At 38.5% G+C, this 15043-nt stretch overlaps 1 protein-coding gene across 4 annotated transcripts in view; it reads left to right on the top strand.

Annotated features, from left to right (window-relative positions):
* aimp1a (aminoacyl tRNA synthetase complex interacting multifunctional protein 1a) overlaps positions 1-15043 on the top strand; it is a 68953-nt gene that overhangs the window by 46075 nt on the left and 7835 nt on the right. For all 4 annotated transcript variants that reach the window (XM_072256392.1, XM_072256393.1, XM_072256395.1 and 1 more), the window contains exon 5: positions 787-995. In XM_072256392.1, the coding sequence (XP_072112493.1) occupies positions 787-995 (209 nt within the window). The remainder of the gene's footprint in view (positions 1-786; positions 996-15043) is intronic.

The raw sequence follows: 15043 nt of genomic DNA, 5'->3' as shown, positions 1-15043 counted from the left end.
TCGACACTGATTGCAATAGTACTTCTGAGAGGTTTTTGTAACATTATGGATAGGTTTTTAAAATGTTTGAAATCCTTCCTGAACCCAAGATTTTTTCACTTATAATATTATTCTCAAATTCGGTAATGACGCAGTTCTCCCCTTGGCTTTCTATTATATCATGGTTGAACCTTGTACCTTGTAAAACTTTCAGTGATTGTAAGATTTTATTGATGAGCCACATTGGTTCATGTATAATTTTAAAAGCATATTTAATTTTTGTTGAAGCACAAAAACTGTAGTGACTCAGATCTGTTTAGGACCTGGTTACAGTTACCTCGATGGGCTTAATCTATTTCTTAATCTATTTGGTGGTCAGAGAAGGACTGTCTTCAATTAGAGCATTGGGATACACTGTATATTTGGTGGACAATTTTAAGATTGTCCTTGTAGGTTTGATTTTGTTTTTTTTTGCAAGCTTAGCATATTTTTTAATTGTTCAAAAGGATTTATGAGATATTTTGCTTTGTTCCTAGTCCTACAACATACAAAATTATTGTTGAATAATACAGTATTGTTGCAATGAGATTCATAACCTTAAAAGAAGACTCTATCCTCTCATTTCAGTGCAAAATCTACTGCTTTCTTTAACTGTTTTACTACAGAAGATGTCGCACGTCTCAAACCACTTTGTAAATTGCGAACTGTTACTTTGAACAAAAGCAACAAAAGCAGATGTCCTACTCAGGGTTACTAATAGAAACATACTACTTGAAATGTTCACTATTGATTCTTTTCTACTTGCAGGAGAAAAGAAAGAGAAGAAACAGACAATGGGAGGTGGCGATGATTCCAAACCAATTGACGTTTCTCGTTTAGACCTGCGCATTGGGCGTATCATCACTGCTAAAAAGCACCCTGATGCTGACTCCCTCTATGTGGAAGAAGTTGATGTTGGCGAAACAAATCCAAGAACTGTTGTCAGTGGACTGGTGAAACATATATCCATTGAAGAGGTAATACCTGGTTTAAAAACGTTCAGTACTTCTTGGGGAAAGGTGTGGTGAGATAATTGAGACCAGAAACAATGTAACAGTAAAGTAATTGTTATTGAATTAGTAACCAGAATCTGGAGTGCTAATTGAGATATAAAATCATGGCAACTAAGTTCAAGTTATGGTGGCAAGGAAGCTGACTGTCCTTTCATAGTATACGCTGTGTATGCTAAATCCAGTGAATGTACATAACTCAATTTCTCTGGAAAGTTAGTAATTAAATCCAGGACCAAGTTGTGGGCAGAGTTGGCCTAGCCAGTAATGTCCACATCCTATGACTGAATAAGGGGAAAAAAATCCACAACATTAATTATCATTTAGGAATTAAAGAAAGACCGTGGAGACCTTTATCAATAGGTATATTTAATGTGACAGAAATGTATACAATATACATCCTGAAATTCTTTTTCTTCGCAAAATCCACAAAAGCAGAGGAGTGCCCCAAAGAATGAATGACAGTAAAATGTATGGCACCCTAAAGCCTGTCCCACCCTTTCCCCCACACACAAACAGCAGCCAGGCATCAATAAGACCCAGACTTACAGTACCCAAAAGACTACTTAGTCTACCACAGGCTTTCTCCCTCTCTCTAATAAAGGAAAAAGAGGTGTCCCTGTTTTACACTGAGAAAGGAGACCTAACAAGCAACTCGTAGGTTTATGGTGTTAAAAATTTTGTCTGTTATGTTGCTTTTTCCGAGCCCTGTGCCCAAAGAACTGAGGTCCCCGGGCACACAGCCAGCAGCAAACCAGCTGCTTCCGATCTTCAGTGTTCTCCTACAACGCATCAGGCCGCGGCACCAGCCTTGATTCATCCCGTCTCCAGAGCCACGAAAATCCAGAACCCTGAAGGCGCACTCACCTTCCAGGCCGTGTCCTTGAGATATCAAAAAACAGGTGATCGTGGGGCCCTGAGAGTGGGCCCCATTCCCGCAAAGAGCCAAAGTCAGAGTGTAACTCCAGGTCAGGCTCTTCAAAAGAACCTTGAAAGGGAAGATATCAAAGAAAGAGCTATTTCCGAAGATGCAAGCAAAGGAGTCACCGTTTAGCGCCATCTTAACTTAGCTGTGTCCTCCTTATTTGTGAGTGATTAAAAAGAACTACGTTTTATTATTTTTCATGTTAAAGAAGGACTAGTTTACTGTGCATATGTGAATAATAGTTGTATGACACATCAACAGTTATAGTCATAAACTATATTAATAATTAAGTAGTTATGCCCATCTGAAATGTTTTTCTATTCATTATAAGTTATGTATTCATACCATAAATACAGCAAAAGAGAATTAGTTGACAGAAGCAGAAAAGTCACATTGTCTTAAGTTCAGGTAAATTTATTAGTGAAGTACATAAATGTCACGATCTACAACCCTGAGATTCATTTTCTTGTGGCCATACTCAATAAATCCATGGTCGAATAATAAAATCAATGAAAAATTGCATCAACTTGGGCATTCAACTAGCATGCAAAAGATGACAAACTGCAAATGTATGTAATAATAATAAATATCCAGAACGTGAGATGAAAAATCCTTTAAAGTGAATTCTTGGGTTATGGGAACAGTTGAATTGTGGGGCAAGTGAAGTTGAATGAAGTTATCCCCTCTGGTTCAAGAGCCTGATGGTTGAGGGGGTAATAACTGTTCCTGAACCTGGTGATGTGAGTCCTGATGTTCCTGTATCTTCCTGATAGTGGTAGCAAGAGAGAGCATGGCCTGAATGGTGAGAGTCCCTGATGGATTCTGCTTTTCTTCGACAGCATTCCGTGTAGATGTGCTCAATGGTGGGAAGGACTTTACCCGTAATGGACTGAGCTGTATCCACTATTATTTTTGTCGGATTTTCTATTCAAGGGTATTGGTATTTCCATAGCAGGCTCTCCAACCAATCGATATACTCTGCACTACACATCCAAAGAAGTTTGTCAAAGTTTAAACTTCATGCTGAATCTTCGCAAACTTCTAAGGAAGTAGAGGCAAAGGCGTACTTTCTTCGTAATTGACCTAGCGTGCTGGGCCCAGGACTGGTCCTCCAAAATAATAATAACACTGAGGATTTAAAATTGTTGACCCTGTCCATCTCTAATCCTCTGAGGACTGACTCCTGGGCCTCTGGTTTCCTTCTCTTGAAATCAATAATCAGCTCCTTGGTCTTGCTGACATTGAGTAAGAATGTTGTTACGGCATTACTCGGCCAGATTTTCAATCTCCCTCCTATCTGCTAATTCGTCACCACCTTTGATTCAGTCTACGTCAGCAAACTTGAATATGGCAATGAAGCTGTTTTTAACCATGCAGTCATAAATGTAAAGCGAATAGAGCAAGGGGCAAAGTACACAGCCTTGTGGTACACCTATGCTGGTGGAGATTGTGGATTTTGTTATCAATCTGAACTAACTTGGGTCTGCAAGTGAGGAAATCAAGAATCCAATTGCACAAGTAGGTATTGATGACAAGGTCTTGAAGCTTATTGATTAGTTTTGAGGGGATGATGGTATTGAGTGCCGAGATATAGTTGATAAATAGCATCCTGATGTATGCATCTTTGCTGTCCAGATGTTCTAGGGTTTATGGAAAAGCCAATGAGATGGCATTTGCTGTGGACCTATTGCTCCATTAAGCAAATTGGTACGGATCCAAGTCGCTTTTCTGGCAGGAGTTGATCTGTTTCATCACCAACCTCTTAGAACACTTTTATCACTGGATGTAAGTGCTACTGGATGGTAGACATTGAGGCAGATTCTTCTTTGGCACCGGTATAAGTGAAGTCTGCTTGAAGCAGGTCGGTGCCTCAGACTGCAGAAACAAGAGGCTACCGATCTCAGTGAACACTCCAGCCCGTTGGTCAGCACAGGTACCCCACCTGGGCCGTATGCTTTTTGTGAGTTCACCCTCCTGAACGCTGCTCGTTTGTCAGCCTCCGAGACTGAAATCATGGGCCATTGGGGGCTGTGGGAGTTTGTGATGGTTCCTGTGTTTTGATGGTCAAAGTGAGCACAAAAGGCATTGATCTCATCTGGAAGTGAAACCCTGGTGTCGCAGATGTTGCTTGATCTAACTTTATAAGAGATGATTGCATTTAAACCTTGCCACAACTCACGAGCACCCTCCATTGAATTCGGAATTGCCACCTTGCCCACAATATAGTTTTTTGGAGATCGTACCTACGTCTCTTGCAACTTTCTTGGTCACCAGACTTGGATGCCCCTGAGATGGCCCTCAACAGATTGCGAATTTCATAGTTCATCGAGGGCTTCTTGTTGGGGAAGACTTTGAATAGATTTGTGGGGACACCTTCATCTACAGCTGATTTTAATAAAGTCCATGACAATTATGGTGTGTTCATTCAGATCCATAGATGAGTCCTTGCAAACAGTTTAGCCCACTGAATCAAAGCAATCCCATAGCCGCTCTTCTGCCTCCCATGACCACCTTTTTGTTGTACTAATCTTGGAAGCTTTGCTCTTTAGCCGCTCCCTGTCTGTGGGTAGGAGAACGACGACCAAATGATCAGAGTTACTGAAATGCAGTCTAGGCATGTTATAAAAGGCATTCCTTATCTTGGTATAACGGTGTGTTGGAACCTCTGGTGCTGCAGGTTATCTGCTGATGGTAATTGGTTTTATTTAACAAGCTTGGCTGAAATCCTCGACTATGGTTTGAAATACATCAGGTTGGACTGTTCCTTGTTGCAGTATCTCAAGCACTTAATTGTAGTCTGTCGCTGGAGGTAAACTGCGGTCATGCTTATGGTGGTGAACTCCCCAGGTAAATAGAACAGACTGCACTGGACTGTTACCTGTTCAAGGTCAGGAGAATACCAGTTCGACAGAACTGCCGCGTTTTAGTACCACCGAGAGTTTATTCTGAAATGTGGACCTCTGCCTTTTGCCTTTCCTGAATCAGCAGTTTGTTCCATCCTGTGAATCGAGAAGCCTTCAGGTGATCGCCATGTCTGGCTTGCTGGGAGTAAGCCACATCTCAATCAAACATAGAACATGCCAATCTTTCATCTTCCTCTGATTCAGCAATCTTGACCTCAAGTCCTCAATTTTATTCTCCAGCCACTGCATATTTGCATAAGCTCCTTCTATTTCATCTACTTCTCTGTTTATCTAATATGCAATGGAAAGTATTTCCCTTTTGTCTCTTTCATCTCCTTCAAGTCCTTATTGTATAACACTGGCAAAATTTGCGCTTGATGCACACAAAATGTCCAAAATCTTTGTTCTGAATTATCATGTTTGATTAAGCAGATTTTTGTGTTTTGGCAGGTATTAAGCACTCATTTTTAAATTGTATATGATCATCTGCTAACGTTATTATTTTTTCAAAATATTAAACAAACACTCCAAAGTAATTTCAGATCTATTCTAATCCATTTCCATCATTTTGTAAACCTAGCTGGTATTTATGAGTGACTTAAGAGGAGATAGAGAGATGGGCAGGAGCTGAAGCAATTTTCCTGAGAAATGATGCATACGTTACTCTCATGGTATGGTACTCTGCACACAACAGTTTGCAGCAATGTAGACCTAATGATAATATTGAGGTAAACTGAGCACTATAATTTGGTGCCCATCAAAGTGGGTAGAGAGGGCGGCCTTCAAATTGTCACTAAGTGTCTGGTAAAGATCCAAACATTTAAAAGAAAGCATAGCCTGCTCGTAAAGAGTCCATCATGAGAGAATCTGTTTAAACAACCCAGTAGTTGCCTTACTGCCAAACTTTGTAGTGTTATTACAATAATCTTCTTTGTTTTGCACATCCCATTGTATGATTTTTCTTTTGAAGGTACTTTCTGTAAACATGACAAACACAACCCAACATCCCTCAAAATTTAATGTTCTGCCATAATAATTTTAAATGTAAGTTCCAGGTATGTGCCCATTGCTCATGGTCTCAAAAACCTCTTCCTGTGTATGCTATTGTCAGCTGTTCCTCTCTGCTGAATTTTGAGCAGGACTGGAAAGGAAGGGGGTAGAAGGCAGAAGGTTGTGCGAGGGGAAGGAGCGTGAGCTGGCTGGTGATAGGTGAAACCATGTGAGAGGGAAGGTGAGGGGTGGGGCAGGGGAGGTTAAGTGAGAAGCTGAGAGGTGGTGGGTGGAAGAGCTAAAAGCGATGAAGGAGAAATCTGGGTGAGGAAAATGGACCATGGAAGAAAGGGAAGGGTGAGGGGGGGCAATCAAAATATGGAAGAGGGCAGAGGAAGAAATTACTGAAAGTTAGAGAAATCAGTGTTCCTGGCATCAGGTTGGAGGCTACCCTGATGAAATATCAGGTGCTCCTCCAGCCTTGGGTGTGGCTTTGTTGTGATAGTACAGGAAGCCATGGACTGACATGTAGGAATGGAAAGTTGAATTGAAGTGGGTGGCCATGGAGAAATCCCACTTTTTGCAGCAGATAGCGTTAAGGTACTTGAAGCAGTCCTTCAATCTATCACAAACCAGAGAAAATCTGCAGATGATGGAAATCCAAGCAACACACACAAAATGCCAGAGGAACTCAACAGGCCAGGCAGCATCTATGGGGGAAAAAAGTACAGTTGATGTTTCGGGCCGAGACCCTTAGGCAGGACTGGAGAAAAAGAGATGAGGTGTAGATTTAAAAGGTGGGGGGGGGTGAGAATGAAACTGAGAGGGGGGAATGAAGTAAATAGCTTTGGGGAGGGGTGGGAATAATGGCTGTCTCCTTCACCAGTCCCCATCCCCTTTTCCCCCTCTCGCCTTATACCTTTGCTTGCCTATCACTTCCCTCTGGCGCTCCTCTCCCCTTTTCTTTCTTCTGTGGCCTTCTTTCCCCACCTGTTAGACTTCCCCCTTCTCCAGCCCTGTATCCTTTTCACTGATCAATTTCCTGGCTATTTACTTCATCCCTCCCCCTCAAGGTTTCACCTATCACCTTCTGTTTCTCTTTTCACTCCCCTACCTTTTAAATCTACTCATCTTTTCCTCTTCAGTCCTGATGAAGGGTCTTGGCCCAAAACGTCGTCTGAATTTTTTCCATTGATGCTGCCTGGCTTGCTGAGTTCCTCCAGCATTTTGTGTGTATCCCTCAATTGGATTTGTCTCACCAATGTAGAAATGCATCGGAGAAATGACCCTGACAGACTTGCAGGTAAAGTGTTCTCTCACCTGGAAGGACCTTTTGGGGCTCTGGATGATGGTGAGGGAGGACGTGTAGGGGCAGGTGTTGCACTTGTCACACTTGCAAGCATAAGTGTCAGGAAGGAGATCAGTGGGGAGGAGTGAGAGGACAGATGAGTAGTAGAGAGCGATCCCTATGGATAGTGAAGGGAGAAGGGAGGCATGCTTAGTTGTGGGTTCCCATTGTAGATGGCAGAAGTTATGCAGAATGATGTGCTGGATACTGAAGCTTGGGGGTGATAGGTAAGGACAACGGGAATTCTATCCTTGTTATTCGGGGAAGAATGCATTGGGGTCATGTGTGTGGGAAATGGAGGAGATGTAAGTGAGGGCAGCGTCAATGGTGGTGGAAAGGAAACCACATTCCTTAAAGAAGGTGCACACCTCAGATGCTCTAGAATAATAGCTCATCCTAAGAGTAGATGAGATGGAAGAACTGAGAAAAGGGAATTGCGTTTTATAAGTCATAGCACAGGAAAACGAACTCACACATACTGCTGGAGGAACTTAGCAGGTCAGGCAGCATCCAGGGAAGAGATATAGTCAAGATTACTGAGAGGCATTAGGTTTGTAATATGTGTTGGTAGCTAGTCTGTCTCCAGAGAGCGAAACTGAGATCAAGAAAAGGGAGAGAGGTGTCGCAGGTAGATGAAGTACATTTGAAAGCAGAATGGAAGTTGGAGACAAAGTTGATGAAATTGATGAACTCAGCATGGGTGCAGGAAGTAGCACCAATGCAGTCATTATTGTAGCATAGGAAGAGTTGGGGAACTTTACCAGTGTAGGCTTGGAACATGGAATATTCCACATAGCCAACAAAAAGGCACCTTAGATGGGGCCCATGTGGGTTCCAAGGCTACACCTTCGGCTTGGAGAAGGTGCTGGAGCCAAAAGAGAAATTGTTGAGGGCGATAACCAGTTCAGCCTGATGGTGGAGGACATCTGATTAGTTTCTTGTCCAGAAAGAAGCAGAGAGCTTGAAGGCATTCCTGATGGGAAGCATATTGTCTGTGCTTTCAAGTGCACTTTTATTTGGCTATATCTTCATGCTCAGCAATGCAGACGAGGGGGCTTTTTTTTTGAAGAATAAAATGGATAGAATTGCTTTACATTTTGCATGAATAACATTAGGATTGACATGAAAGTTTGTTGTCGTGCGCTGGATGCAGATCTTATAAAATGTAAAACAAAGGAGGAAAGATATGGCTGCACTCTACTTTGATAGCATGCTTCCATAGCCCATTTTCTCAAGATTGTGTTGCTTCACCTCCCTTGAGTTTTATGGAACACATCCCATTAGAGCGCCCCTCTCAATTATTATAAACTGCTGGCTTCAAGAAGAATTGTTTTGTTCCCATGAAGTGTGTTAAAAGGAAGTTGAGATTAATGCCATTATGTAAATAGTGTGTTTGGATTGACCAGTGCCTATAGTTTCACTTCTAGAGGTCATTTAAAAGATATATTGACTAAATGTTATCCAAATTGTATGACTATAGGCAAATTTCCTACCATGATGCACAAGAAAAATTAGATTTCATTAATTTTGTTTTGCTTCACAAATAAAATCTTATGTTCTGTTGACTATTTAGTACACAAGTTAATAATAAGGCCTAATATCATTAAAAGTGTTAGGTTATATGGAAATTGGATTGTGAGAAAAGGAGAAATAAGCTCATTGTATATTTTGTTGTCCTATGATACTGCTGAGCTAGGTTTTCCAATGATTCTTTTAATTTTAAAGCTTTTCTGCGGGAAATAAAATCCAGTCTACAACAGGGAATAGTAACTTGCCAATCAGTTGTGTGAATTTGTGCCTTAGTCTGTCTTCTGGAAGGCCTTCTGGTTCTGTTAAATCTACTCCTGTGATGTTTATAGTGCTTGAAATTTCCAGTTAAGTTGCAGACAACCCTTCTCCATGGAGAAATAGTTTTTTTCAGTCTTTAACCAGTGTGTTTCATTTGCTTTCACATGTTTTACATTGTCTCCAGATGTGGTGCTCTTTTTAAAAAAAAAATTGAAATCTAAAACATGCGCCAAGCAATTTGTGCTGAATGTGTTGGCTGTGGAAATATAATTTGGACAGTTTCATACTTATCCTTTTAAAGTCTCTCTATTATAGCTTTAAAATTTCATTATACTAAATAATTCAGAATCTGGTTCATTATTACTGTTGTATGTCATGAAGTTTGTTGTTTTGCAGCAGCAGTTCAATGCAATACAAAAACTAAAGATACAATATGAAAATAAGTGGTGCAAAAAATAGTGAGGTAGTGTTCATAAACAGTCATAAATCTGATGGCAGAGGGGAAGAAACTTTTCCTAAAATATTGAGCGTATCCTCAAGCTCCTGTACCTCCTTGAGATTGTAATGAGAAAAGGATGAGGATCCTTGATGAAAACTGCCTTCTTGAGGCTAATGCCCATAATGGAATTGGCTGAATCGACAACCCTCTGTAGGTTCTTTCGATCCTTTGCCTTTGAGCCTCCATATCATACAGTGGTGTAAGCAGTCGGAATGCTCTCCTGTGATGTATCTGTAGACATTTGCTAGAACTCTTGGTGACATACTAAATCTCTTTTTCAATCTTTTTATTGGTTTCATAATGATTAACATACCATAGTATTGATATAAAGTTATTGGGATTACATTGTTGTGATTAACATAGTTAAATATAAACCCATTTGAAACATGGGTATTTAACCTCCCAATCATACAGGATACAAATATAATATACAAAAAGAAGGGAAAAAAAACATGAAAAAGGAAAAAAATATATAGAAATATACCCCAAAAGAAAAATTAACCTAAACAGTGTTAACCAACTAAACTAAAAAAAAAGACATGGGCTGTTATGTAACATCAAAAAAAGGAACCATTAGTGTCGTTGACTCCTCTCCTCTCAACATATATTAAAAAGAAATAGAATAAGTTTGGAAAAGGTCAAATTACATCATATGGAAATGTTGAATAAATGGCCTCCAAGCCTTTTCGAATTTAATAGAGGGATCGTAAATAACACTTCTAATTTTTTTCTAAGTTTATACACAACATAGTTTGAGAGAATCAATGAAATGTGGTGGGAGGCTTAATCTCTTTCCAATTCAGCAAAATGGATCTTCTTGCCATTAATGTAAGAAATGCAATCATCCAACGAGCTGAAGAAGTTAAATGACTTGATTTTATCATTGGTAACCCAAAAATTGCAGTAATAAGGTGAGGTTGCAAATCAATATTCACAACAGTTGAACTAATATCAAAAATATCTTTCCAACATTTTTACAAAAAAGGACACGACCAAAACATACGAGTTAAAGAAGCTATCTCAAAGTGACATCTATTGCATACAGGATTTATATGAGAATAATATCGAGCTAATTTATCCTTAGACATATGAGCCCTAGGCACTACTTTAAACTGTATCAACGCATGTTTAGCACATATAGAGGATGAGTTAACTAATTGAAGAATTTTTTCCCATTTTTCAATCGGTAAAGTAATCTTAAGTTCCCTTTCCCAATCAGTCTTAACTTTGTTAGATACGTCTGGATGTATTTTCATAATTATATTATAAATAGTTGCTATTATACCTTTCTGAAAAGGATTTAAATCTAAAATTTTTTCCAAAATATCTATTGAATATAAATTTGGGAAGGTAGGAGAAACCGTATTTAAAAAGTTTCTAATCTGTAAATATCTAAAAAAAAAATGGGATCGAGGCAAGTTATATTTATTAGATAATTGTTCAAAGGACATGAAACAATTATCCAAAAATAGATCACAAAATCGTACTATACCTTTAGTTTTCCAAGCCAGATATGCTTGATCCATAATAGAGGGTTGAAAGAAGAAATTAGATATAATAGGACTTGCTAAAATAAATTGATTCAATCCAAAAAAAATTTCAAAATTGAAACCATATACGTAAAGTATGTTTTACTATTGGGTTATAGATTTGTTTATACAATTTAGAAAGAGTAAAGGGAAGTGAAGTCCCTAAAATAGAACCCAATGAAAACCCTTGTCAAGAATTACATTCACGATTTACCCAATGTGGATTTGAATTTACGTCTAAGTCCCATAACCAAGATTTTAAATATCGAATATTACTTGCCCAATAGTAAAATCTAAAATTCAGCAAAGCTAAACCCCCCCCCCTCCTTTTTAGATTTCTGTAGATGTCTTTTACCTAACCTAATATTTTTGTTCTGCCATATATATGAAGAAGTTTTGGAATCAACATTATCAAAAAAGGATTTCGGAATAAAAATTGGCACCGCTTGAAATAAATATAAAAATTTAGGCAAAATAATCATCTTGATAGCATTAATCTGACCGATCAATGACAGAGACATTGGTGACCATTTAGTAAACAAAAGTTTAATCTGATCAATTAAAGGTAAAAAATTAGCTTTAAAAAAATCCTTATGCTTTTTTGTAATTTTAACCCCTAAATATGTAAAAAAAAAGTCAGTAACCAATTTAAATGGTAAATATCCATAAATAGGAACCTGCATATTTTGGGGAAATAGTTCGCTCTTATTAAGATTCAATTTATAACCAGAAAAATTACTAAACTGAGCCAACAAAGATAAAATAGTGGGAATGGATTTCCCAGGATTAGAAATGTATAATAACAAATCATGTGCATATAATGATAACTTATGTATTTCATTTCCACGGGTAAAACCAAAAATGTTAGGTGAGTCTCGGATAGCAATCGCTAAAGGCTCAAGGGCAATATCAAATAATAATGGACTATAAGGGCATCCCTGCCGAGTAACCCGAGATAAGCGAAAAAAGGGAGATCTTTGATTATTAGTACAAACCGAAGCTGCATGGGTAACTCTGGTTAGGCCACACTTGGAGTACTGTGTCCAGTTCTGGTCGCCTCACTATATGAAGGATGTGGAAACATTGGAAAGGGTACAGAGGAGATTTACCAGGATGCTGCCTGGTTTAGAAAGTATGCATTATGATCAGAGATTAAGGGAGCTAGGGCTTTACTCTTTGGAGAGAAGGAGGATGAGAGGAGACATGATAGAGGTGTACAAGATATTAATAGGAATATATAGAGTGGATAGGCAGCGCCTCTTCCCCAGTGCACCACTGCTCAATACAAGAGGACATGGCTTGAAGATAAGGGGTGGGAAGTTCAAGGGGGATATTAGAGGAAGGTTTTTTACTCAGAGAGTGGTTGGTGCGTGGAATGCACTGCCTGAGTCAGTGGTGGAGGCAGATACACTAGTGAAGTTTAAGACACTACTAGATAGGTATATGGAGGAATTTAAGGTGGGGGGTTATATGGGAGGCAGGGTTTGAGGGTCGGCACAACATTGTGGGCCGAAGCGCCTGTAATGTGCTGTACTGTTCTATGTTCTGTGATATATCAATTTAATCCAAGATATAAATATTGGACTAAAATTAGATTTCTCAAGCACACTAAATAGATATGGCCATTCAACTCTATCAAAAGCTTTCTCTGCATCTAATGAAATAACACATTCCGGAATACTAAGTGAAGGAGTATAAACAATATTCATTAACCTCCTAATATTAAAAGATGAATGATGATTTTTAATAAATCCAGTTTGGTCCACAGAGATAATTTGAGGTAATACCTTCTCTAACCTAGTTGCTAATATTTTAGAAAAACTTTTTGAATCTACATTCAAGAGAGATATCGGTCTGTATAATCCATAATCAGTAGGATCTTTATTCTTTTTAAGAATTAAAGAAATAGAAGCTCTATAAAATGATTGTGGTAATTTACCTAATCTGATTGCTTCTTTTAAAAACTCTAGACAACCAAGGAGAAAAAATAGAAGCAAAAAACCTTAAAATTTCCACATAAAACCATCTGGACCAGGTGCTTTGCTGGAATTCATTGAGGAAATAACAGCTGTTATTTCTTCATCCATAATAGGAGTTTCTAATGTTAAACATTCTTCGAGTGATAATTTTGGAAAATTCAGTCTCCTTAAAAAGTCATGCATGGTGTTGGGATCATGAGGAAAATCAGAGTGGTATAAGGAGGTATAAAATTCTTGAAAAGATTTGATTATCTCGTCGTGATTATGTTTGCGAATCTGTCATCATGTTTGCGAATCTTGATAATTTGACGTTTAACCCGAAGCAGTTTTCAATTGGTTAGCTAATAAATTTACCTGATTTGTCACTATGTATATAAAACTCACTTCTAGTTTTCAATAATTGATTTTCAATCGAGGATGTTAATAATAAGCTGTGTTCCATTTGAAGTTTGACTCTGTTTATAAAGCTGCTTACTAGGAGTAATAGAATATTTCTTATCAATATCTTTAATTTTATCAACCAACAAAAATGTTTCATTCTTAATATGTTTTCTCAAACCAACAGAATAAGAAATAATCTGTCCGCAGATATATGCTTTAAAAGTGTCCCATACTATCCCGTTGGAGATTTCTTCCGTAATATTAGTTGAAAAGAAGACATCAATCTGTTCCTTCATAAACTTAAAATCCGGATCTTGAAGCAAATTAGAATTAAATCGCCATTGTCTAATAGTAGAAGTATCCATTAACTTGATAGAATGTTTAATTGGAGCATGATCAGAAATAGCAATAATGTCATAATTACAGTCAATAACAGTTGGAATTAAATGAGAGTCAATAAAAAAAAGTAGTCAATTGGAGAATAAGTGATAAACATGTGAAGAATGAAAACTCTTTATCCTTAGGGTATAGAAATCTCCAAATTTCTGAAATTCCAGAGTCAATCATAAAAGAGTTAATAAGAGTAGCCGACTTATTCGGTAAAGCCTGACTAGATATGGATCTATCCAACAGGGGATTTAAACGGTAATTAAAATCACCACCCATTATCAACATATACTTGTTTAAATTAGGAAAAGAAGTGAATAAATGCTTAAAAAATTCGGAATAATCCACGTTTGGAGCATAAACATTAACCATAGCAACTTTTTTATTAAAAAGTAACCCAGTAATTAACAAAAATCTACCACTCGGATCTGAAACAATGTCTTGATGAGTAAATGTAATTGAGGAATCTATAAAAATTGAAACTCCTTTCACTTTGGCTTGGGGGTTCGAGTGGTACTGTTGTTTCCTTCCAAGACCTAAAGAAACTTTGATTATCCTCTTTCCTCACATGAGTTTCTTGTGCAAAAATAATGTGAGCATTCAGTCTTTGGAATACTTTAAAAATCTTTTTCCGTTTTATTGAATGGTTTAAACTATTTATATTCCAAGAGACAAAATTAATAATCTGAGCCATAATTTAAAGTCAGCCCTTTGGTATATAAAGAGTTAACCATAATGTGAACTCATGAAATCGGAAGAGGAATAAATATTCAGAGCGGAACCGGGAATCATGACACTGCAGACATCTTTGTAGTACTGAATCAGCCCAATAGAAAAGATTAATAAAAAAAAGTAAAGAACCCACCGTCCTCCACCCCTAAAGTCCCAAAACTAAGCCAGAAGGGGCTAGAAAAAGAACTAAGAACTAATACTAAATCTAATCCCAATCTCTTCAAACTTTTTTTTTTGCCTGTGCGTGCGTGCATGTGCGATGTTGGCGGGACGATGTCTTTTTTTCATGCCTTCACAAGGTGCAGAGCGAGAGAGAGACTGTGTGGCACGCCACTCCTCACACAGACATTTCACAGTATTTTTCCGTTTATTTTACGAGGTCGAGCTGCGATCTCGACACTCGACCCAGCACGGATGGGAAGTGTACTCAGGAGCAGCCCCGACTGGATTCGAACCCGGGAACCCTCATTCCAGAGTCCGGTGGTGATGTCATTGCGCCACCAGCCGGCCCATCTCCTCGAACTTCTAATGAAGTATAGCTACTGGCATGCCTT

This window comes from Mobula birostris, chromosome 4, assembly GCF_030028105.1.
Source record: "Mobula birostris isolate sMobBir1 chromosome 4, sMobBir1.hap1, whole genome shotgun sequence".
Lineage (NCBI taxonomy): Eukaryota > Metazoa > Chordata > Chondrichthyes > Myliobatiformes > Myliobatidae > Mobula > Mobula birostris.
This window is presented reverse-complemented; position numbering and strand designations above follow the sequence as displayed.